General features: G+C 37.7%; 4 protein-coding genes across 6 annotated transcripts; 1 reads left to right on the forward strand and 3 right to left on the reverse strand.

Moving 5' to 3' along the window:
- Positions 1-2,542: 2,542 nt before the first annotated feature.
- Positions 2,543-8,764, forward strand: LOC26528134 (serine-aspartate repeat-containing protein I). 3 transcript variants are annotated; one of them, XM_015164316.3, is made up of 4 exons: positions 2,543-3,108; positions 5,529-5,904; positions 5,998-6,150; positions 7,520-8,764. In XM_015164316.3, exons 1-4 carry the CDS (start codon positions 3,057-3,059, stop codon positions 8,448-8,450), a joined length of 1,512 nt encoding a protein of 503 aa, XP_015019802.2. In that variant the 5' UTR covers positions 2,543-3,056; the 3' UTR covers positions 8,451-8,764. The 3 variants fall into 3 exon arrangements, with proteins under 3 accessions (XP_015019802.2, XP_015019803.2, XP_002006403.1); XM_015164317.3 differs by having other exon boundaries at positions 6,001-6,150; XM_002006367.3 differs by lacking the exons at positions 2,543-3,108; positions 5,529-5,904; positions 5,998-6,150 and adding an exon at positions 6,184-6,570.
- Positions 8,765-9,704: 940 nt separating this feature from the next.
- On the reverse strand, positions 9,705-11,743 carry LOC6580575 (protein 5NUC). The gene is made up of 5 exons (XM_002006368.4): positions 11,184-11,743; positions 10,982-11,117; positions 10,641-10,897; positions 10,298-10,574; positions 9,705-10,066 (listed from the first exon to the last, which is right to left on the reverse strand). The coding sequence occupies exons 1-5, from the start codon at positions 11,381-11,383 to the stop codon at positions 9,782-9,784; spliced, it is 1,155 nt and encodes a 384-aa protein (XP_002006404.2). The 5' UTR covers positions 11,384-11,743; the 3' UTR covers positions 9,705-9,781.
- Positions 11,744-11,945: 202 nt separating this feature from the next.
- LOC6580576 (protein 5NUC) lies at positions 11,946-16,004 on the reverse strand. The gene is made up of 7 exons (XM_002006369.4): positions 15,825-16,004; positions 14,125-14,355; positions 13,918-14,068; positions 13,598-13,854; positions 13,194-13,470; positions 12,840-13,140; positions 11,946-12,783 (listed from the first exon to the last, which is right to left on the reverse strand). The coding sequence occupies exons 2-7, from the start codon at positions 14,346-14,348 to the stop codon at positions 12,203-12,205; spliced, it is 1,791 nt and encodes a 596-aa protein (XP_002006405.1). The 5' UTR covers positions 14,349-14,355; positions 15,825-16,004; the 3' UTR covers positions 11,946-12,202.
- A 1,199-nt stretch (positions 16,005-17,203) lies between these two features.
- On the reverse strand, positions 17,204-20,256 carry LOC116804074 (protein 5NUC-like). Its single transcript, XM_032729812.2, has 7 exons — positions 20,145-20,256; positions 19,226-19,461; positions 19,015-19,165; positions 18,688-18,944; positions 18,328-18,622; positions 17,961-18,258; positions 17,204-17,900 (listed from the first exon to the last, which is right to left on the reverse strand). The coding sequence occupies exons 2-7, from the start codon at positions 19,444-19,446 to the stop codon at positions 17,341-17,343; spliced, it is 1,782 nt and encodes a 593-aa protein (XP_032585703.1). The 5' UTR covers positions 19,447-19,461; positions 20,145-20,256; the 3' UTR covers positions 17,204-17,340.
- Positions 20,257-20,860: the final 604 nt, after the last annotated feature.

Consider the following 20,860-nt stretch of genomic DNA (forward strand, 5'->3'; position numbering starts at 1 on the left):
GAACGACTCAAATGTGACTCATTGAACTTATTCATCATATTGAACGAGAATGCTCAACACTAAATCCAGATAGCGAGGAGACGCGACGCGGCGGTCACATTAAACTGAATGCGTCGACAGGCCTACACTGCTGCAGCAGCGGCTACGAAAGCAACAGCGGCAGCAGCAGCGGCTGCGGCTGCGACAGCGACAGCGACGTCATCGTCAGCGTCGGCGTCGCCCCGGCGGCAAAAGCAGCCTCGACAACAACAACACGAACAACGTCAATAAACGTTACACGTAGGGCGGCCCAAAATCTTGGTGCGTTCCTCGATAGAATTTTTGATTGCAATACGCACGCACAGACCCAGCCACAACCTCAGCCAACTTTTTGCTGCTGTTGTTGTTGTTGCTGTGTTGCTGCAGCTGCGGCTGCTGGGCAGCAGTCAACAACCGCCCAGATTTGAGCTGAGGCATAGGACCAGCTCTACTTAGTACTAGGCCCATTGCCAATGCCAATGCCAATGGCAATGGCAGTGTGGCAATGCGAGGCGTTCGCAGGAAGCGTCTTTGGGCCTGGCCAACTGGGAAAATGAACGCATTCCATTTCCCATGACTCTTAATCACCTGGCCATTATTATATTTACTCGAGCTGCTCTACTCGTCTATAATTATACCCCACACCCACCTATCCAACTAGCCAACTATTTAACCATCCATGTGTCGAATTGGATTAATCATCGATTATGCCGCTTCACGTTAAAAAGACACAGCACAGCACAGCAAAAGGGGGTGCCACAAGATACAAGAAGATGCTGCAGCCTCACTCTAAAGGAATTTATATACAATATAACTAATCTTCTTATTTGATTGGAAAATCCCAATAAGATTTAAAACGTTTTACAAAATTCCCTAAATTGTAAGTATACTAATTAATATATAAATGAAATTACTTCAACTATTTAGCATTTTCTCTATAAAGTATTTAGTAAATAAAAATTAGTCGATTAAAAAATTATTAAACAAAAATTTTGTTTATTTTTATTATTATTAACAAGTTTGTTTCTTTGTATATTTAATATTTCATTCAATATAAATAAATTAAATATTTAATTTATTCTAAATTAATATTACAGTAGAAACTTTAAAAATTACTTTTAAAATCAATTAGAAATAAATATACGAAATTATGAAAGTTTATAGCTTCCTTGTTTTTTTTTTTGTAATTAAAAAATAAAATATATTTTTGTATTTAAAAAAAAGTAATTATTAAACATATGAATAAAAAAGAAATCATAAAATTTTACCCATTAAAATGAAGAACTTTTTCAGAATTGAAAATCTGTAATACAATATATTCCTTGCCAGGAACACATGCATACATACAAATGTATATACCAGTTTATATGTGCATAACTATGCATATAAACCATTCTCCATGTATACGAATTCATATTGCGGATCTTTCGCTTGGCTTTTGACTTGATGGTATATTTGATGGGAGCACCCGCAGAATTATTGTCAAAATGCAAAAGAGAAGATCATTATTACATTTCACGCTTCCAGGCAGGGATCGTAAAACCGAAACCACAAACCAGTCGAAACGTCAGCGGCGCAGTCGACATCGTTGACGTTGACGTCGACGTCGACGGTAACTGCGATAGCGTACCAAATTAATGGAACCACCGCGCAGGGCTGGAGCACTATGGGCAAAGAGGCGGCGGTGTTCACGACGCAGTTGTGGCAACGGGAACGGGAACGTGAACGGGAACGGGGCCCTGCCACAAGCCCAGGTAAGAAGTGGGACCAACAGAACCTAAAACCAAAGCCGCGTTGTGGGAGAAAGAATAAAACTAACAATGAACAGCGAACTGCGACTCCCATTGGAATGATGGCAGCAGCGTGCAATCCAGGCACGTTTGCATATGTGTATGTGTGCGAGTGGAAGTGTATAAAAGTGGATGTCTGTTTGTGTGTGTGTGTGTTTGTGTTTGGTATTTCGGTTTTGGCCCGCTTGTCTGTACCTTTGCACCGACGCCACCGTCGCGGCTTTATTGCGCTCTTTGTCTACCAGCCAGCTCTGCTCTGTTCTGTTCTGTTCTGTTCGACCAAGAGCAAGAAGTCATCAAGTCTCAGTGCCGCACGATCGCAAGCACGCACACAAATAAACACAAACACATGTACGCACACACTCACAGCTATTGCACACGATCACGAAATGCGCAAATAGCTGTTCGGCTTTTGGGAATGGGTACGGGTTCGGGCTGGATTTAGGTTCGGGTTCGGTTTCGGATTCGGATTTGGTTTCGGGTTAGTTCTTGTATTTTCTTTTCTGCTGCCATAGTCACACGTACGTACATATGAACATACTTATATGTATATACATTAGTATTTGTATTCTTAGCTGCTTTCGTCGAGCATTCATTCATGTTCACACACATACATATGTATGTAGAGAACTCTCTCTCTCTCTCATATATACACACGTATGTGCACATATGAATCGGCCTTTTGGGCCCGACCGCCAATTTCCTTTTTAAGCTAACAATCTGGCCCTCTTCACGACATTAACCATTGTGTACTTGGCCAAGCAAGAACCGATCCGTACAGAACAACTTCAAGCAGAAGCAGCCAAAAGTCCTCAGATTCTATTTGTGTGTTCATTTGGTGCAAGGATTTAAGACGCGACACTGTGTGTGTGTCTGTTCACGTGTGTATGTGTTGGGTGCGAGTCATCGCCATCGTCCATCGGCTGAATTGGTAACGTGCTGCGCGCATTGGAATAGGAAGTTCACATCGCAACTGGAAACTGGAAATTGGAAGTGTTGGCGTTCTGGAATCAAGCAGTCGCAGCAGAAGAAGTCGCAGCAGCAGCAGCGGGTTTCTTCTTCGACTCTTGACGGTTCGCGGTTGCGTGATATAGCCTGGCTATCATTTAGTTCAGTCGAAGGCTTACAGTGAACGCGACGAAAAGTGCCAACGGTTCTTCGATCTTTCAACAGCATCTACGCGTTCGTTATTCAAATTCAATTGTGCACAAGAGATCCCCGAGAGTTTTAAACCTCTTGAACAAAATCATGGCCAAAATCATTTTGTTTTGTGTGCTCAGCCTCTTGGCATGCGCTGCAGGTTAGTAATAATAAATAAGAAAAAATACAAAAATAATACAATTAAAATGAAAAAAAAAAATTAATAATAATAAGATTGCAAACAGATTTTTAATACTTATAAAAATTAATAATATAGAATAGTTGTGTATGTAAAATATCTTTGAAAAATTAGTATATAGATTTTTTTTTTTTTTTAGGAATTTTGAAAGGTCATATTTAGTTTTTCATAAAGATTTAATTTAAATCTACATGGATAAAATTTTCTTTATGATTATATAATTTCTTCTTTAAAACCCCCTTCTTCTTCTTCTTTTTTAATTAAAAACGTATTAACTAAAAGAACAAATTATATTGATATTTGCTTAAGTTTAAGAAGGAATGATAGAGAACTCCCATCATTATTTAAAAGTCATTAAATATGAATTTTCTTCAAGCCGATTAAGAGTTGAGAAAAAGTTGCTGGAATTGTACCCGCTCTTCAAATGTTTTTTTTTTTTTAAAGCTCTAGCTTAGCTTTTTTCACAATTTTGTTCTTAACCCTACCCGATCTCGAGCTGATCGTGCATAATAATCATTTGGCTGCTAACCGGAGGGAAGTTAGGTGCCAACAAATAACTAGGCAGGAGGCCATCATTTGATTGCATTTGCGCCGCGAGGCTCGTGAATCGAGATTTGCGATTTGCGATTCGCGATCTGCGATCCGCCTTCACCAGAGCTGACTCTGAGTGCATCATTAGAGACGTGCTAGATTCGTGTAGAAACGCTATAGAATGAATATGGGGGACTGCAAGGAGAGCCTAGGTAGGCAATTACGTAGAATTATAGTGCTCCAACTATGTTTGGAGTCGAGAAACTGGGCGAACTGCAGTTCAATTATTGGGTTACCCGTTGGGCTGTTCATGTAGAAGTCCAAGCCAAATTAGCGGCAATTCAAAATGGGTTCGCAACTGCTTTTCCGCGTCCTCAAATGAGAAAGGATGGAAGTGAGAGACGAGCGATACTAAAATCAATTATATTTTAGTTACTTAACTCAATCTAAAAAATATTTCATAATAAAATAAAAGGTTAATGCTCAAATGGGAAAAGCTAAAATTTCGTGCTATTTATCCGCATAAAAAATGTGTAGAGAAATGGAAAATAGTAATGAGATCGCTCAAAATATATCTAAGTTCTAAATGCTTAGTAATTTATATTATTTTTTAATACAATTAGAAATATTGAGATGAATTTGAGTACGCCGAATATTCCATTCACGAATTAATATATATTCCTAAATATAATTAAAATTATCTGGCATCGCTTGAATACAATTACTTAATCAAATTCACTGTTGATACATTAATTATGATGATAGTTTATGGTACTTTGAGTCTTTATTCATTCACTTCAGTATAGAAAAAAAGATCCGAATCGAGATACAGAATGCATATATTCATTCTCTGTCCGCCTGTCTGTCTATCTGCTCATCTGTTTGTCTGTCAGTGCTACGTTTACTTTGACTTCGGTGTGTTTGTGTCTTGCATTTAAAATTGCCGGAAATAATTTCATATACAAGCAGAAGCGAGGCAAACATTGGACCCTCGCATAGGGTCTATAGGGTAGTATCCATATAGTTCTCTGTTGCCTATCCATGACCAATTCCATAAATAGGCTCTTCCGTTTGGCTAGAGCCAACGAATCAGCATTGAAAATGAAAATATAGCTAAAGTTGTTTGTACAACCAATACAACTGCACACACACCCAGATTGTTGTTCTTGTTGTTGTTGTTGTTTAGCATGGTCATGAGGTATTCGACCATTCAAGCCAGCTACCTGTTAGCTCATGTCCAAGCAAAGTCAACTCATTGTCATCTTTGAGAGTCCCAGACGATTATATAAGAAAGAGAAGAATAAGAAGAAGGAGGTAAATAGGCATCCCAAAATCTGAAAGATACTTTATTATTATTCTGGATACCTTCTAAACAACATTTTTCTTAGCATTGAGCTAATTAATGTCATCATCGCCATTATTTTTCATCAGATTTTTTGTAATTAGCTTAAGTATCTGAATCTGTATCTGTAGTTGTGCATCTGTACCTGTGTATTTGCTGCGGGTCATAGACCGATAAATGCTTCTGTTCATCATCATTATTATCATTGCCATGAATCATCAAGCACTTGAGTCTAACTCTGTTTTCCCTTTGTCCAAGTCCGAGTCCAACTTGGTCTTCTGCTTTTTATAGAACCGTGTGTTTGTCATTCGGATTGCTCGTTTTGGTAATCCTATTTAATGATATTTACTTTGGATACGATTACGATTTCGATTCCCATTGCCGTTACGGTTACGCATTGCGATTGCTCAGTATTCAGAGCGGATTGTCTCATAGGTTCATTGACCGAAAATTTTTTTCTTTCATGGAATTTGATTTGATTTCTATGGATTTTTTTTCTTTGGATTAGGTCAACGCATTACGACTATACATTTGGATGGTGTGCAGTATTTTATAAGTCGTATGAATCCGTATTCACCGGAGCTAAACTATTTCTTGGCCTACCAATACTGCCGATCACTGGGTCTGCAATTGGCCTCTTTTGAGACCAAGGAGAAGGCCGAGTCGATGACCACATATCTGAAGAATGCCGGCTATGGCAATTACGATTTCTGGACCTCCGGAAATCGTTTGGGCACGGGCATGTTCCTATGGATGAGCACCGGACTACCGTTCAATGCAACATTCGATTTCTTCGAGAATTCGGCCGATGCCATCCAAGCGGGTCTGCTCGATCCCGTCGATCACAATAGCAACACCTCGCCACAGCGCACGGCACGCGACAGGTAAGACATGATTCAATTCTCGGGATGACCACATATTGAGGGGGCAGCACACATTGAACTTGAGGCTACCTAAAATTGTTTTTGTCTATATAGCAGCAGTGGTGCCGAAAAGGGCTGCGTCATACTGAAGCAGCCGACGTTGAAATGGATGCCCGAGGACTGCTCTGCCGTTAAGGACTTCATTTGCGAACAGACTCGCTGCTATTATTACAACTATGGCAGCATTCCAGTATCGTCTGCGCAGGGGTAAGGACTACTAGACAGAGAGAAAGAGAGAGAGAGAGAGAGAGTGAGAGAAAGAGCAACGATATAAACAAGCAAAAACAAAAAGCAAATATCTAAATTATAAATCATAAAGGAAAATATAACTTAATAACTACGTCTACTATTCCCTCCTCTAAGTAAAATAAATCGAGCTATACGAATGCTTAAGTTGCACTTTAAGCATATATCCTTAATTAAGTATATAAACAGCCAAGCCAACCCAGCCCAAAATAAATATTTATATAACACATAACGCAATGATACGTGATTAATAAAACAAGTTAATTTAGTTGACCACAAAACGAAACAAAAGATATCAAACAAGAAAACAGAAACAGAGACTCACAATGGAACGTTGCCAAGCGTTCAATTCAAAAAGTAATACAATACTTAATCAAATAGGTGAGCTAAACCCCAAATCGTTAAACTTTACAACTATTACACACATATGCCATACAGATATGCAGATCCTGAATCTAGTTTTGGCTCTGCGTATCTGTATCTATGTTATATACCTAATACAGAAGACTAATGCGCAGCTACCAGCCTATTTATTACTAACTTAAAGAACACTACAAATTTTAATACATATACATATATATATATACAACAAATCGAGGTTTAAAAAAATATTTTAAACCCGAAATTTGAGAAATCTAAACAAAAAGTAAATCAATTTGTGCAAGCAACGAGGAAAATTATGAATAATTTTTTATTTATTTATTTTTTTTTTATTAATTATTTGATATCATCAACAAGCAAGACATGAAAAATTAAAAATAAATAAATAAATATTATAAAACCTTCTAAAACATAAAAGTAAGAAGTATACAAAATCAGGGAATCTTACCAGCTAAAAAAAACATTTTAAATAAAGAATCTTTGGAAATTAAAAAAATACGAAATGAATAAATACAAAAGACAAACTAAAGAAAAAATGAATGAATAGGCTGAAAGAAGAAGAAAATTGTGATTTAAAATCTAAATTGAAAACATAAAATTTCATAATTTTTCAAGAGGTTTGCACAAATTGAAGCCATTTGAGCGTCATTTTCGAGACTCCTATTGAAATTTGGTGGTTTGGGGCTTAGCTTTTCCTATAGAATGTTGTTGTTGTTGTCGTTGTTGCTGTTGTCACTAAGATTTGTGCTCAACTAACTAACTTTAGCTTCAGACTCGCACTTTCGCACTAACCCAAATGCCAAGCTCGCTGCAAGTCAATCGACCTACTATGTAACACACTGATGTATGTGTATAGATGTACATATACACATATACATTTCTAATATATAAATACATATGGTTATATAAATATATATAATCTTGGTCTATTTTGTTCCGCCTGCTGCAGACGCCCCATAACTTCTACCACACCTCGCACACCTGCCGATCTGCTGAATCTACCATCGACCACGCCACTGCCCCTCATCATGTCCACCAGCGCCGGCAGCGGCAGCGGCGGCGGTCTGTTTGCCAAGCCCAAGTCGTCGATGTCGATGTCCGATTCAGCTCATCAGCCGTCGACTGTGTGGTTCAAGCTGAATCACGATCGCTCGCTGGCTGATGCGGATGCCGCCGACGTGGATGGCGACCTGGAGGCTGATGTGGAGGAGCACGATGATGCTGATGGCGAGACTGATTTCGACGAGCATGAGCATGAGGCTGGCGATGCCTCCAACGAGCACGCACGCGAGCTGGGCGATGCCGACGGCGATGTTAAGGAGCACGTTTTTCCACTAAACGACAACGAGCTGCACAACGAAATGCATTCGATTGAGGAGCTACAGCTGCAGCTGCAAGCTCAGGCTAACGAGGAGCAGCCAGAGCATGAGGAGGAAGCATCAGAGGCGGACGAGAATGCCAGTGCAGATCATGAGTCGGAAGCTGACGCTGAGTCGGAATCTGAGCCTGAGGCGGACTCGCACTTCGAGTCGTCGGCCAGGGTCAGCGATGCACCAGCAGCTAAAATGCCCAGTTCCACAGAGTCGCCGGCCATCGAGGTGCGTCTCAAGCAGATAGCACAGGATTTCGAGAAGATGACCAGCTCCCAGGAGCTGCAACGCGCGGCTGCTGCAGTCGTCAGCAAGGATGAGATTACACCACAATCATCGCTCTCACTCAGCGATCTCATTCGCACGCTGCGTCCCAACGAGCAGCAGATCATACCACAAATCGACTCCGACTACTCCAATGCAATGCGCGTGCTGGGCAAAACATCCGCCGTGGTTGGCAACGAGGATTCACGCAAGTTCAAGGTGCTGCCCGAATCACACAACTTCTAGAAAACCTAAGGCATAAGTGCGAAGTGTAGGCTCCAGTTTTGTGGGGCACTGTCGTGGGTTCCACTGAGGAATGTTCATTAACGATGCCCAAAAGATGCCTAATGACGCTTCTCTCTGCGGACCCACCACAGCTAACACATACTCTCTCTCCATAGATATTAATTAAATACAATTTGTCCAATCCGAGCTGAGAGTCTGACACACTTCTTATATACTACTTACTATATTACTATATAATAATATATGCTTTAATTGTATGACAAAAAAAAAATAAAAACTCTTGATTAATAAAACGAATTTGGTAAATGTAAAAACGAAGCCTTTAAAATAGCTCCCTGAGGAACTCCAAAGAATTTAATAGCTCATACAGCCAATAATCGTAAATTACTTGACTGATGTTAGGCGATGAATCAGAGGGTCTCTGCAGAAAAGTGCAAATCATTTTTCTTAATTTAAAGAGGATGAAAAGCGCTAAAACAGAAAATGAAGCTGAGGCTGAACCTGAACCAATGTAGGACTGTTTGTTGGTCAGTGAAGTCAGTTAATTGTAGACAGAAGACATTAAGCAATGGGCGAAGATGTCTGCCAAAGGAACACCGTCTGCAGTTTAGCCAGTAAAGCCAACTTCAACTGCTGCTCAAACAATGAGTCGAATTCGTTTGAACTGGCTGATGCGAAAGGCAGTTTTACACCTGCCCATATACCAATGCATATATGCGCATCTATATGTGTATATATGCTATGTGTTTCTGTGTATGTGTTTGTGTGCAGACTCTTGGTTCGACGAATAACCTTGAAAAGTTTTGCTGGGTCCAACGAACGTATAAAAAAAGAAAAAAAGAAAAAAGTTTCTCTTTTCTTGCTGAAACGGCAATCTCAGACACACAAAAAGGTAAACATTCCTCACGTACATCTTTGAGCAGCTACAACAATAACAACCACAAAAACAACAATAACAGTAACAGGGATAATTGAGTGCGGAACTTCAGAATCGCGTTTTTCCTCTTCAGTTTTTATGGCCTGCACCAAAATGTTAAGAATTTTTGTATATTAAACAAAATTTGTAATAATAATAAAAACTGTATATAAATGTCTGGTCGTTAACGCTACGAAACTCAAATTTATTTAGAGTTTTACATTATAGTACAATATATAGAAATTATTTGGAAAATCCTTATTATGATAGCAGTTCAGATCGATGCTAGGATAGAATGCCTTTTAATTCGACATATTAAAACTCAAACGGAACCCAGATTATTATACGAATCCAACTTATCATTTTATTAGGACCTTCATCCAAATAGTTTTAAAATATATAATAACAATACAAACTAGTGTAAGACATGCCGATCGTTGCATACGAAAATAATTAATAGGAACATGAAAACTGCAATGTTTACAATGGTACTTATATAATCAGGAGTGTTTGATATGAACTCTTCGGAATAAAACATTTTAATTCGCGATTTATTGTCTTTGATATCTTTTGCATCCAGAAAATCAACTTGCTGTCTCTTGGCATTCAATATTTTCGTAATATCGGGGTGATGCGGAATCGACTTATCCAATAAAATGGGCTTACCACTGAAATTAGCCAGATGCCCATAATCGTCGAACTGTAAATGTGGATATTTAATGCATACAAATATGTTAGATTCTAAATACCAGAAAGATAAATCAAAGAAAGCAAATCATATGACAAAAGATCGAATGAATCTGTAGAATTTTCCTTATGAGTATGTGATATACCCAAACGACTTCTTGCTAGTACTAGAGGATTCTCAAATAGAACACTTTCGATTGGCTTAAAAATAAATACAGCTGTAACTTTGACAAAAATGTCTTACCTCTAAATCGATTATACCCATATATTTAGTGAACGCATAAGCTTGAAGAACTGGAACTTTTCGACCATTTGACTTGGTAACAATTGTGGGATAGTTGCCATCTGGTTTCTCTATGTCTGGTGGGCTGCCCGTGTATAGGAAAGTATGTGAATGGCCACCGATCACAACATCTACATCGGGACAATGTTCAGCGATCATCTTATCCATTTCAAACCCAGAGTGTCCAAGAGCAATTATTATATTAACTCCTTGATTAAGTAGGCGCTTTGCCTCGATGCTGTCAAGTTAAATAGTCAATACAATAAATAAATAAGTGATAATTAAAGTTATGTGGTTTTCATACTTTATAGTGGATATTTCTGGAGAGTAGCTGATGGAATTATAGGGTACGTAATACTTCGTATTTGGCGTTATATAACCAATTATACCAATATTCTGTTTGAATTTCCTGATAACTGTTGCACGAACTAAAGTTCTAAAATTATGTAGGTCAGGAGTCTTACGCAGATCCAAATTACAGCAAACAATGGGAAAGTTAACTTTCCTAAGGAAAGGTGTAAATCCGGCCAGGTCGTCATCGAGTTCGTGATTCCCAAGCGACTATAGAGTAGAGTAGAGAATCATTGAATCAGTTATTACAAAATAAAGACAAATATATAGGCTTTATATTTATGTAGATCTTACCACGGCATCAGGATGTATTATATTCAAAAGATCAGCTGCCAATTCCCCCTTATGCGCTGTATACCAATTTGTTCCATAAAAAGTATCGCCAGCATTAAGATATAGCATTGGACCGTTGGCTCGAGCCCTTTTCACCCTGAGATAAATTTGATTATTAGTTAGTTTGCATTTTTTTTGAGCTTGACCAAATAAATTATCTTACACTGTAGCTACCCTACCAAATCCTCCAAAACACAAGCCCCTCTCATCGTCACCTGCGGGACACCGCTGACAGCTGTTGGTAACTGGATCATATCGGGCGTGCATATCATTATTATGTAAGATTCTGAAGCTAAAACACTGAACATGCGCGAACAAGATTGTTAAAATGATTATAAAACGCAGAACTATTAAGCAATCCATGGAAAAATCTAGTAAAGGTGCTATTATTCTTGTTGTTGAATGTAAGCATGTTGACAGATTACACAAGTGTCACTTTGTTTATCAAATTATACAATATATATCGATTCTTTGTAGACAGACAGAGATTTAGAATGAACTTGTGTTTTAAGTTTATTCAGCTTGCAATGCATCCCTGGTTCTGTTTAACGAAATGTTTTCAGTCATCTACTGCAACAAGACGGAACATAACAAATTCAGAACAGTTAAGGGTCCAGCGTTCAAAGTGCCATTGTCGCAGCTATCGTTGGGCAGATATGTCAATAAATCTGTTAAATGACAGTTCTGAGTATTGTCCGATAGCGATGAGTACCATTTGAAACTGAAGCTGCTTTGAAAAGCTTGTACAACGTTCAGAACTTCATTCTTATCTCGAGGCCGTCAGACGCGTATCCAATATATTTAGCGCTTGCACGTAAATATTTCAAGATGCCGATAAGTCACATTCGACCCGCTTGAGGTTCGTTCGCTTAATCGACTCAAGGCTATATTCCAGGTAAATATCCAATTAAAACAGATATATTCATACATTCTGCACCAAAAATTAATTTATACTTAATATTTGGCCTTTCTACATATAATTTTTCTTCAAGCATTACATGCATTCATACAAATTAGTTTTAGTTATAAGTTTGTGTAACTTCTTAAAAATTTAATAATAGTATAGTATACATACAACACGTTGCTTTCAATGGTTGCAATGAGTCAGAGTATTAAATTGTGCACATATTTGAAATGACTTGATATTCCAATAAATACTATGTTTATATATACATTTTAGAATTAATTAAAAATACGATTTATTACAAGTGTAAATAGCATCAATGCTAAGGAACTCAAAGTGTTTTTTATGGACTCAGATCCCGACGATTTACTTTTGCCGGAGCCTATGAATTGGATGCGACCTTCGACATCGGGATAAATGTATTTATGTTCATGCAGATATTGACGAACTGCTTCACGAACAGTTTTTTGCATACGTATAGACACAGGATTAGCTCGATCAATCATAATGTATCCGTCGCCACCATCGAGCAGAAACTTTGGCACAATCACTTTATAGTAGGCGCTCTCGTTCAGATAGCTATACGATGGCACTAAACAGTCGGCGCAGCGCACTTTCACAGATACAACTCGATTACCTTCTGGCATATCTGGATTGTAGACCACATGAATGCCGGATACTTGAAGAAATGCTCCATCTGAATCGCTGAACCTATATGCAGCGGAACGTTCCAAAGCGATCCTCAAAGCTTTGCCAGTAATTCGTGTGATATAAAGATCGTTTTCAAAGGGCAGTACGGTAAGCAGATCATTCTGTGTAATAATGCCATCGGATTTTCGTTCGATTGAACTACGTATACCTTAAATAAGAGCTTTCATACATCAAAGTTGTTCTGAGTTTACGGCACGTACTTACCCCCGCTTTGATATAAAGCAATAGCTGCATCTGTCCAGTAATCACCTCCTTGATCTTCTAGCACACGACTGAATATCATTACATCCGTAATTAGATTTCCCAAGTTACACTCTACACATCGACAATATTTCATACGCCCCTCCAAATACACTTTCGTATGGCCGATCACAGACTTCTTCAGGGCAGTAATATTCTCTCTGTACATCTCTAACAGATCTAGTACCTCCTTCTCTTGCGCTATACGAGCATCAAGTAATATCGGCGAACCATCGAATTCAATTAGATTTCCATCTTTATCGAACTGTTAAAAAATCTCAATGTATATTTCATAGATCTGTTTTAGATTCCACTTACCTTCACATGTAATTTCCCCAAATACTTTGTATAGGCGTAGGCCTGTACGACAGGAACTCGTTTTCCGCTCTTCTGTGTTATTATAGTCGGATATGGACCGTCGATACTTTCCACATTTGGTTTTGTTCCATTAAACAAGAATGTGTTCGAATGTCCGCCAATGACGATATCGACTTCGGGACAGTTTTTAGCTATATCCTGATCCTTTTTATAGCCAGAGTGTCCTAAAGCAATAATAATTGTGTGACCCTGTGCCTTAAGCTTAGCTGCCTCTGCGCTGAAATTGTACAACTTATGTATAACTTTGATATATGTGCATGAGTAAAAAGTACTAAGAGTTATTTTTAAATTTTCGAGTTACAGTATCTAACGATATTATCATAACATTAGTTTAGAATACTTACTTGATAGAATCAATCTCCTCATTAAACTCCACATCGTTTTTTATTGAAAGCATTTTCGTATCAGGTGTTAAATATCCAATCACAGCAATTTTTGTGCCATTTGCATCGAGTATAGTTGAATTGGCAAAATTTTTGGAGGCAGCTATTTCGGGTACCTTGGTAAGGTTCAGATTGCAGGCCAAAACTGGAAAATTTACGTCATTCAGAAATGGTATTAGACCCTCTACTTTTTCATCGAACTCATGATTGCCCAAAGACTGCAATAAAATTATACTAAATAAATAAATCATTTAAGTGCAGTTTAATTATGTGTTTTTTACTATTGCATCTGGTTGCAGTCTGTTGAGAAAATCACTGGCAATTTTATTTTTAAAGACTGCAAACCATGCTGTTCCGGTATAAGTATCACCGGCATTTAAATAAAATGCCGGAATTCCGTCATTTTTAGCTTCAGCACGATATTTGCGCACTCTGTAATAAAATAATATTCATCAGCCAAGTAATAACATATTTTTAATACAATTTACTCATGGGCTATACGCGCAAAGCCGCCGAAACATTTATTGCTTTTGGCATCCTCCGGCGAACAGCTTTCGCTGTTGACATTCGTCTGCTCGAACCTCGCGTGCATATCATTATTGTGGAGTATTAAGAACTCAGTGGCTACCACAGGCTTCACTTTTATAGGATTTGCCGTTATCCAATTGGCATGTAACCAGAGAAATGCCAAATATTTCCATAGAATAATCATTTTATCTCTATATTCCATTAAAAAAAAAAAAAATTTTAATAAGTATTTCATTGGATTTGTTAACTAAGTGCTTGTTTCTTATAAGCCCAATTTACTTTGATAGAGTATAAACATTTATAAATATATAACAGGCTAAATTCTCTGATTAAGTTTTCAACTATTTATCTATAGATTATCAAAGCTGTTTTAATACTCTGACATACGTATTTTCCCTAGGTTAATATGCAATATATGAATCATAAATTTCACAAGATCAAAAAATGTTGTGTATAATAATTATTAGGTTCTCAACGTAATGGCGTTAAAAAGATAGAATTATAAATAATTTAGTTATTCAAGAGTCATTTATTCTTGTAGTCATTCATTTAACAATTATTTTTTAATACAATTATATATTTGTCCGTCGTAAAAGTAAACCAATTTTTACTTGATATTAATATTCATTCCTTGAAGGGACTTCAACTATCATATAAATTACATATGTGTGGTTTTAAAAACTTTATTCTGAAGTGAACTTATCTTGTTTTGAGATAGTTCAAGCTTAATACATATTTCATTTATTTGCAATCTTTATAAACAACTTAATCAAATATTATGTTTGCTGATTCCAAATGATTATTGTCGTTGAACAAAGTATGATTTTATCTTTTTGTCAACTGCTAATTGGAAGATATATATACGAATATATTATAAGTATATATGTATCTGTAGTTTCCTACAATCATCTATTGAGTAAAGTTAATAGTTTTATCTTTCATAAAACAAGTTAGCTGTATTGCCTCTTCAACATTTATTTCCGAGCAAGCCACACAAAAACTGAGCGTTACAGTTTAATAAACAAGTTTTTGCTTTGTAAACATTTTTAGCCCAGCTAATTTGATTATTTAACAATGATTTAAAATGTATTCAGTCTTGTAGCGTATACTGCTTTCACTTAAAAATTACGTTGTCATTTTCCTTAGATGTCAATAACACATAAATTAAAACCTCCTGCTGTTGTTTTCTTAAAATACCTTGCCGAGGTGCTTTTATAAACATCAAATTTATTCCTTAAATTCCCGATTAACATTAATATGATATTAAATATATAATATAGCCCGATTGATTCCTTTTAACATTTCGTATATATATTAAAAAACATTTACTTTAACAATTAGCCACTTTTATATTTTTTGGTCACAATAAATTAGTAGTCATTTGAAATGTTTTTTAGCATGATATAAACTTATTTTGTACAATTCAATAACATATTATATATTATTCAGTAATCATTAAAATAATTGAAAATAATCACATAAAAACCAATTTTCACGCTTCACAATTGCCATGACATGGAAAACTCAGAACCGTTACCTAACATACAAGCAATTACTTTGAAAGCAGGTAACCATTCAACGAAGGTTTGTTTATTTTCTAATATACACTCAAAAAGTATGTGTATACCCCATACCAAAGTTTTTTGAAAAGACTACTTACAATAGGCAAATTCAAATCGATTATGAAAACTGTAAATTATTGGTTGCCTGGGAACAGGACCACTCCTCGCTGATGTAAACAAATGCTACTTCACATTTGCGAAGATCACAAAAACAACTTTTTCGCGCTGTTAGCGAACCAACCGTTGAAACCGACGTCCACAGTCGCACTGTCTGATTTTCGATGGCTTGCAAATGCCGCCAGAGAGTCGAGTATATTCACACAAAGGCGCAGACTTCGTGCGCTCTTTGAGTGCACCGCCGATCGGTCGTTTATAGAAATTGTGATATACTTGCGGTTCTTATTGGTGAGCAGAGTAGAGAGAAAAGAAAGCAAAGCACAGAGACCGGCGTGCGCGGTGACCTTTGAAAGAACAGAGAGTGAGATTAAGAATGTAATATACATATGATTAGAATGGGTGCAGCTAAGATAATTTACGCCCTGCTTGAGTTGCCATTCGATCGATCGCAAATTTAAGCGCACCCACGACAGCGCAACATCCACGCCAAATAAAGATAAGCGATGAATAAGAGAGACGAGAGGTGAGCGTTCTGGCGCAGAAAGGCAAGGAGAGACAGTTGGTGTGAGAGTGAGAGTAAGAATCCAATGTATGAGAGTGCCTAAGTAAGAGTGCAAGTGAGAGTCTTAGTGAGCGGGGGCATGGGAATGGAAGTATGAAACGAAGTGCATCATTGGAATAACTTACCGTTGCGTTAGCTGTAGCATATCGACACTCTAAGTGCCATATCAGAGGCATGTACATGTTTGTATTTGTGCAATCTACATACATACATTGTTGAATGTGTTTCAGTGACGTCGGGCCGGTGTTCAAATTAAATTGAATAATTTTGTAATTCGTAAACGCATTGAATCGGAAATTAAAGTAAAGTGTCTGTGAAAAGGATTTAATTTTAGAGCTCACATTCTCCAGACAAACAGAACTGAACACATGTTTAGTTTATGCAGGGAATATCACGATAAGCATACACAGCTTCATAGTAAAAGAGTTTCACGCATTTTAAACAACAAGGGCAGATACTATTTTAAAATTGTTCTTAATCATTTCAAATTTTAAACAATTAATACAATAAAAGTTGTAAATATAATTAAACTCAGACTAAAACCATATGTACATATATGTTAATCTCGAAATTGCAAAACATTCGAAGTGATAAAAAATTAACTTATCTCAAGTTGAGATTGGGTTATAAGCTATTATGATAACAAACTGTACTACATAAACGTAATCTGTTAACGTCTCGACTGCTCCGTTCTAGTATTTGCTCATGCACGAGAATTACTTAACGTATTCCGCCACACGTGCTGCTACTAATATAAGTGAGACGAATGACTTTTTGATGGCTAGAAAATGCATTGTATATTGCTCTATAGAGCTGTAAGGGCATTATGATATTTATTGTACATTCATCATCTAATAAATTCAAACTTTTGAGTTCTTTACATTTAAGAGTTGGGATAGATATTCTGTTCAGATATAGTTACAGTTAGCTATAAACTAGTTAAAGAAACGTGTGATCAAGGAAGACAATACAATTAAGGCCACAGAGCCAAAAATGCTACCAGCAGCATCCTTGGGTCCAATGATAACGATGCGACCCTCGATCTCGGGGTAAACATAATGACGCGCCTCCAAATATTCGCCAAATGCGAATTGATCATTTTTCTGCAATAGCTCAGTGTGCGGGTTATTTTCTTCAATGAGAACATAGCCATCGCCGCCGTTCAGTAAAAACTCCGATACGATGACGTTATAGTAGGCAGACATATTAAGGTTACTATAGCTTGGCACATTGCACTGGGCACAGCGCACGAGAGCAGAGGTCACACGATGACCCTCCTCCATATCGTAGTTGTACTCCACATGTAAACCCGCAAACTGAAGGAAGCCTCCGTTCGAGTCCAGGTTTCGCACATACGCCGATCGCTCCAGGGCTGCATGCAACGTTTTTCCAGTAATACGTGTCAAATAGAGTGCGTTCTCGAATGGAAGGGTTGTTATAATATCGCTGCCAGTAATCGAACCAATTGAATTCTTGTCAATGGATGCTCGTATTCCTAAAAGAGAAACATTTCATATATCATGGGAATATTAAAATATGCAATTGTCAAACTTACCACCTCCTTGGAGCAGAGCTATGGGTGCATCCGTCCAGTAGTCGCCGCCCTTGTACTCTAGCACCCGAGCGTGAACCATGGAATCGGCAATCAAATTGCCAAGATTACATTCCCTTAAGCGGCATATATTTCCGCCCTCTAGGGTGACCTTCGTGTAGCCCACGATTTTCTCCTCTAGTCTTGTGATATTTGGCCGATAGACTTCGAGCAAATCTAGCAGCTCTTGATCCTGAGAAATCGATGCATTCAACAGAATTGGCGCTCCATCGAATTCAATTAAATTTCCCTCGGCATCGAACTAAAAACGAAAAAGTGTGACTTAAATTATGCATAAATTATACCATGTATAAGTCTATTCACAACTAACCTGCACATGAATCTTTCCCAAGTATTTTGTGTAAGCATAGGCCTGAACCACAGGCACCTTTTTACCACTCTTCTGAACCACTGTGGTGGGATAGGGCCCTCGCACTGCTTCAGGATTGGCATCGTTCTTGTCTGCAACAGGTTGATTAGCATCTAAATATGTATGCGAATGACCACCAATGACTATATCAACATCGGGACACTCTCTGGCAATATCCTGATCCTTTTGGTATCCTGAGTGACCCAAAGCAATGATAATTTTAATGCCCTGAGCCTTTAACTTCTGTGCTTCAGCACTGGAAGTAGATAATTTCGTCATGAGTTATCATAATTATTACAAGAAAGTCTCAAGCGCAATTACTTGATTGATACAATTTCCTCTGCAAATTCCACGTTGTTTTGGAAGGAAAGATCCTTGGTATCTGGTGTCAGATAACCAATCACACCAATCTGAACTCCGTTGCTCTCCAGTATCGTGGAATTAGCCAGACTCTTAGCGGCAGCCAAATCTGGTTCCTTCGATAAGTCCAAATTACAAGCCAACACCGGGAACTCCACAGCGTTAAGGAACGGTATTAGGCCTTCCACATTCTTATCAAACTCGTGATTACCTAGCGACTATCAAATGGAAAATACAAACAAAACAATAAATTAAACAAATTAAATTTATAATCCAAATCGCACTCACAATAGCATCAGGCTGTAGCATGTTGAGAAAGGCGCTAGTGATGTTGTCCTTAAAGACTGAGAACCAAGCTGTGCCGGTGTAGGTGTCACCTGCATTTAAATACAGTACAGGTGTGCCTCCCTTCTTGGCCTCCTCACGGTATTTGCGAACTCTGAAAGAATTTGAGTATACAATGAACCATCGTTCAGTCGTGTCGAGTTAAGTTACTCACTCGGTGGCAACACGTGCAAATCCGCCGTAGCACTTGTCCGTATTGGCATCCTCCTTGGAGCAAGTGCCTCCATTCTTGTTTGTCTGCTCAAATCTTGCGTGCATATCATTATTGTGCAAGATAATGAGCTCTGTGGCTACACTGGCCTTCGGAGTGATGGGATTGGCATAAGTGTGGCTCAACAGCAAAGTACATGCCACGATAATCAACTGATAAGTCATACTCGACCTGAAGAGCTATGTAAGTATGCATATAAATACGTGGTATATATCAGTTTTATTTTTTTTATTTTTGCAATTCGATCTGAGATTTTAATTGCAGCTGTCAGCAAATAAGTAAGTATAAGCTCTGCGCTCTGTTAGGCTTATCAATGCAGTGATAAGTCAATCAGAATATTCAATATATTTATTATCATTAATATCTAAGTGAAATTAAATGTCATATTCAATTCACCAAAATTGTTATCTGAAAAGCTTATCAAAAACAAAAACCACAAAAAAAAATCAATCTTTAGGTTTATTATAGCTTCTAAATCTAATCACTGGGTAGATTGAGCCAATACACATGAATGACGCGAATGAAATACGTGGAACGTCAAAACTCGAGTTTTTGTCCATTCATATTGATTTATGAAATATTTTCTAATTCTATTTACTATTACGTATAACAAAAAGTTAGGTATATAATATGTACCAAGTACTATTGTTATATATGAATGGCTAACAATTAGCGGATGTTTCTGCGTAGGCTAAAAGAATGAATCTATGATGGACGCTATATACCGCAAGTACTTTACTCTCTCTCACTCTCTCATTTCTTGTTTGCACAATAATACAATTGACATTTGCACGATATCATCTGGCGCAGGTAATTGCTCTTAAATTGCTTTTACAGATCGCTGAGGCCCGCTGCTACTTACATGCTCTTCTCGCACAATCCGCCAACAAACTGGCCCGAAATCGTATGGAGCAGCGGCTATAACCGAAACACTTGAGCTGAGGAGCGAACGATTACGATACGAGCAGCGCGTGGTTGTGACTGCCTCTTTATTGTTGCTGTTGTTTTTCCCGTTTCTTTTTTGTGTTTTTTTTGGCTCTGTTTCAGGTAGTGGCAATGATTTTTAATAGCTGTATTGTATTTCGTTTTTGCTCAGTAGATACGAGCACTACGACTCTAATAATTATTGCTCTTTCCGATTATCTCTTCGAATATGTATTAGTTTTTTGCTATTTTTTTTTCGCATTTGTCAAGCAGATAGAGCGCTTATCACCTGCCGAATCTGTATAGCAACGAGTGTCAATTCACTTAGCTAGCTGATAAAAAGAAATGTATTCACAATTTGCAGAATATTATAAATACATATATAAATATGAATGTATACCTATAGAATATACTGTTATTTCACAAGCACGAAAGAGCTACAAAGTGTCACTTATCCCAAACAGCTGCTTCAACAGAACGTGACGTTCCCACGCAAACATCAACAACAATCCAATCATACACACATGCTCTTTTCGTGTATTTGTTTTAGCTACTGTAACTTTCGCAACCATTCAAATATTTATACTCATACACATTCATAGCTCATATTTTAGTGTCAATACGAAATACCAAAAAACAGCCGCTTTGTGAACT

The sequence above is a fragment of the Drosophila mojavensis genome, unplaced genomic scaffold (genome assembly GCF_018153725.1).
Source record: "Drosophila mojavensis isolate 15081-1352.22 unplaced genomic scaffold, ASM1815372v1 contig_81, whole genome shotgun sequence".
NCBI classification, from domain to species: domain Eukaryota; kingdom Metazoa; phylum Arthropoda; class Insecta; order Diptera; family Drosophilidae; genus Drosophila; species Drosophila mojavensis.

Coding starts and splice junctions, on each gene's coding strand:
- LOC26528134 (XM_015164316.3), top strand. CDS start 3,057: ATGGCCAAAATCATTTTGTTTTGTGTGCTCAGCCTCTTGGCATGCGCT. Junction 3,109..5,528: donor CCTCTTGGCATGCGCTGCAG/GTTAGTAATAAT, acceptor TCTTTGGATTAG/GTCAACGCATTACGACTATA. Junction 6,151..7,519: donor CCAGTATCGTCTGCGCAGGG/GTAAGGACTACT, acceptor CGCCTGCTGCAG/ACGCCCCATAACTTCTACCA.
- LOC6580575 (XM_002006368.4), bottom strand. CDS start 11,383: ATGGATTGCTTAATAGTTCTGCGTTTTATAATCATTTTAACAATCTTG. Junction 11,118..11,183: donor TTTGGTAGGGTAGCTACAGT/GTAAGATAATTT, acceptor AATTTATCTCAG/GGTGAAAAGGGCTCGAGCCA. Junction 10,067..10,297: donor TGGGTATAATCGATTTAGAG/GTAAGACATTTT, acceptor CCACATTTACAG/TTCGACGATTATGGGCATCT.
- LOC6580576 (XM_002006369.4), bottom strand. CDS start 14,348: ATGATTATTCTATGGAAATATTTGGCATTTCTCTGGTTACATGCCAAT. Junction 13,471..13,597: donor GAGGAGATTGATTCTATCAA/GTAAGTATTCTA, acceptor GTACAATTTCAG/CGCAGAGGCAGCTAAGCTTA. Junction 13,141..13,193: donor TGGGGAAATTACATGTGAAG/GTAAGTGGAATC, acceptor ATTTTTTAACAG/TTCGATAAAGATGGAAATCT.
- LOC116804074 (XM_032729812.2), bottom strand. CDS start 19,446: ATGACTTATCAGTTGATTATCGTGGCATGTACTTTGCTGTTGAGCCAC. Junction 19,166..19,225: donor TTTGCACGTGTTGCCACCGA/GTGAGTAACTTA, acceptor AAATTCTTTCAG/AGTTCGCAAATACCGTGAGG. Junction 18,259..18,327: donor TGGGAAAGATTCATGTGCAG/GTTAGTTGTGAA, acceptor TTTCGTTTTTAG/TTCGATGCCGAGGGAAATTT.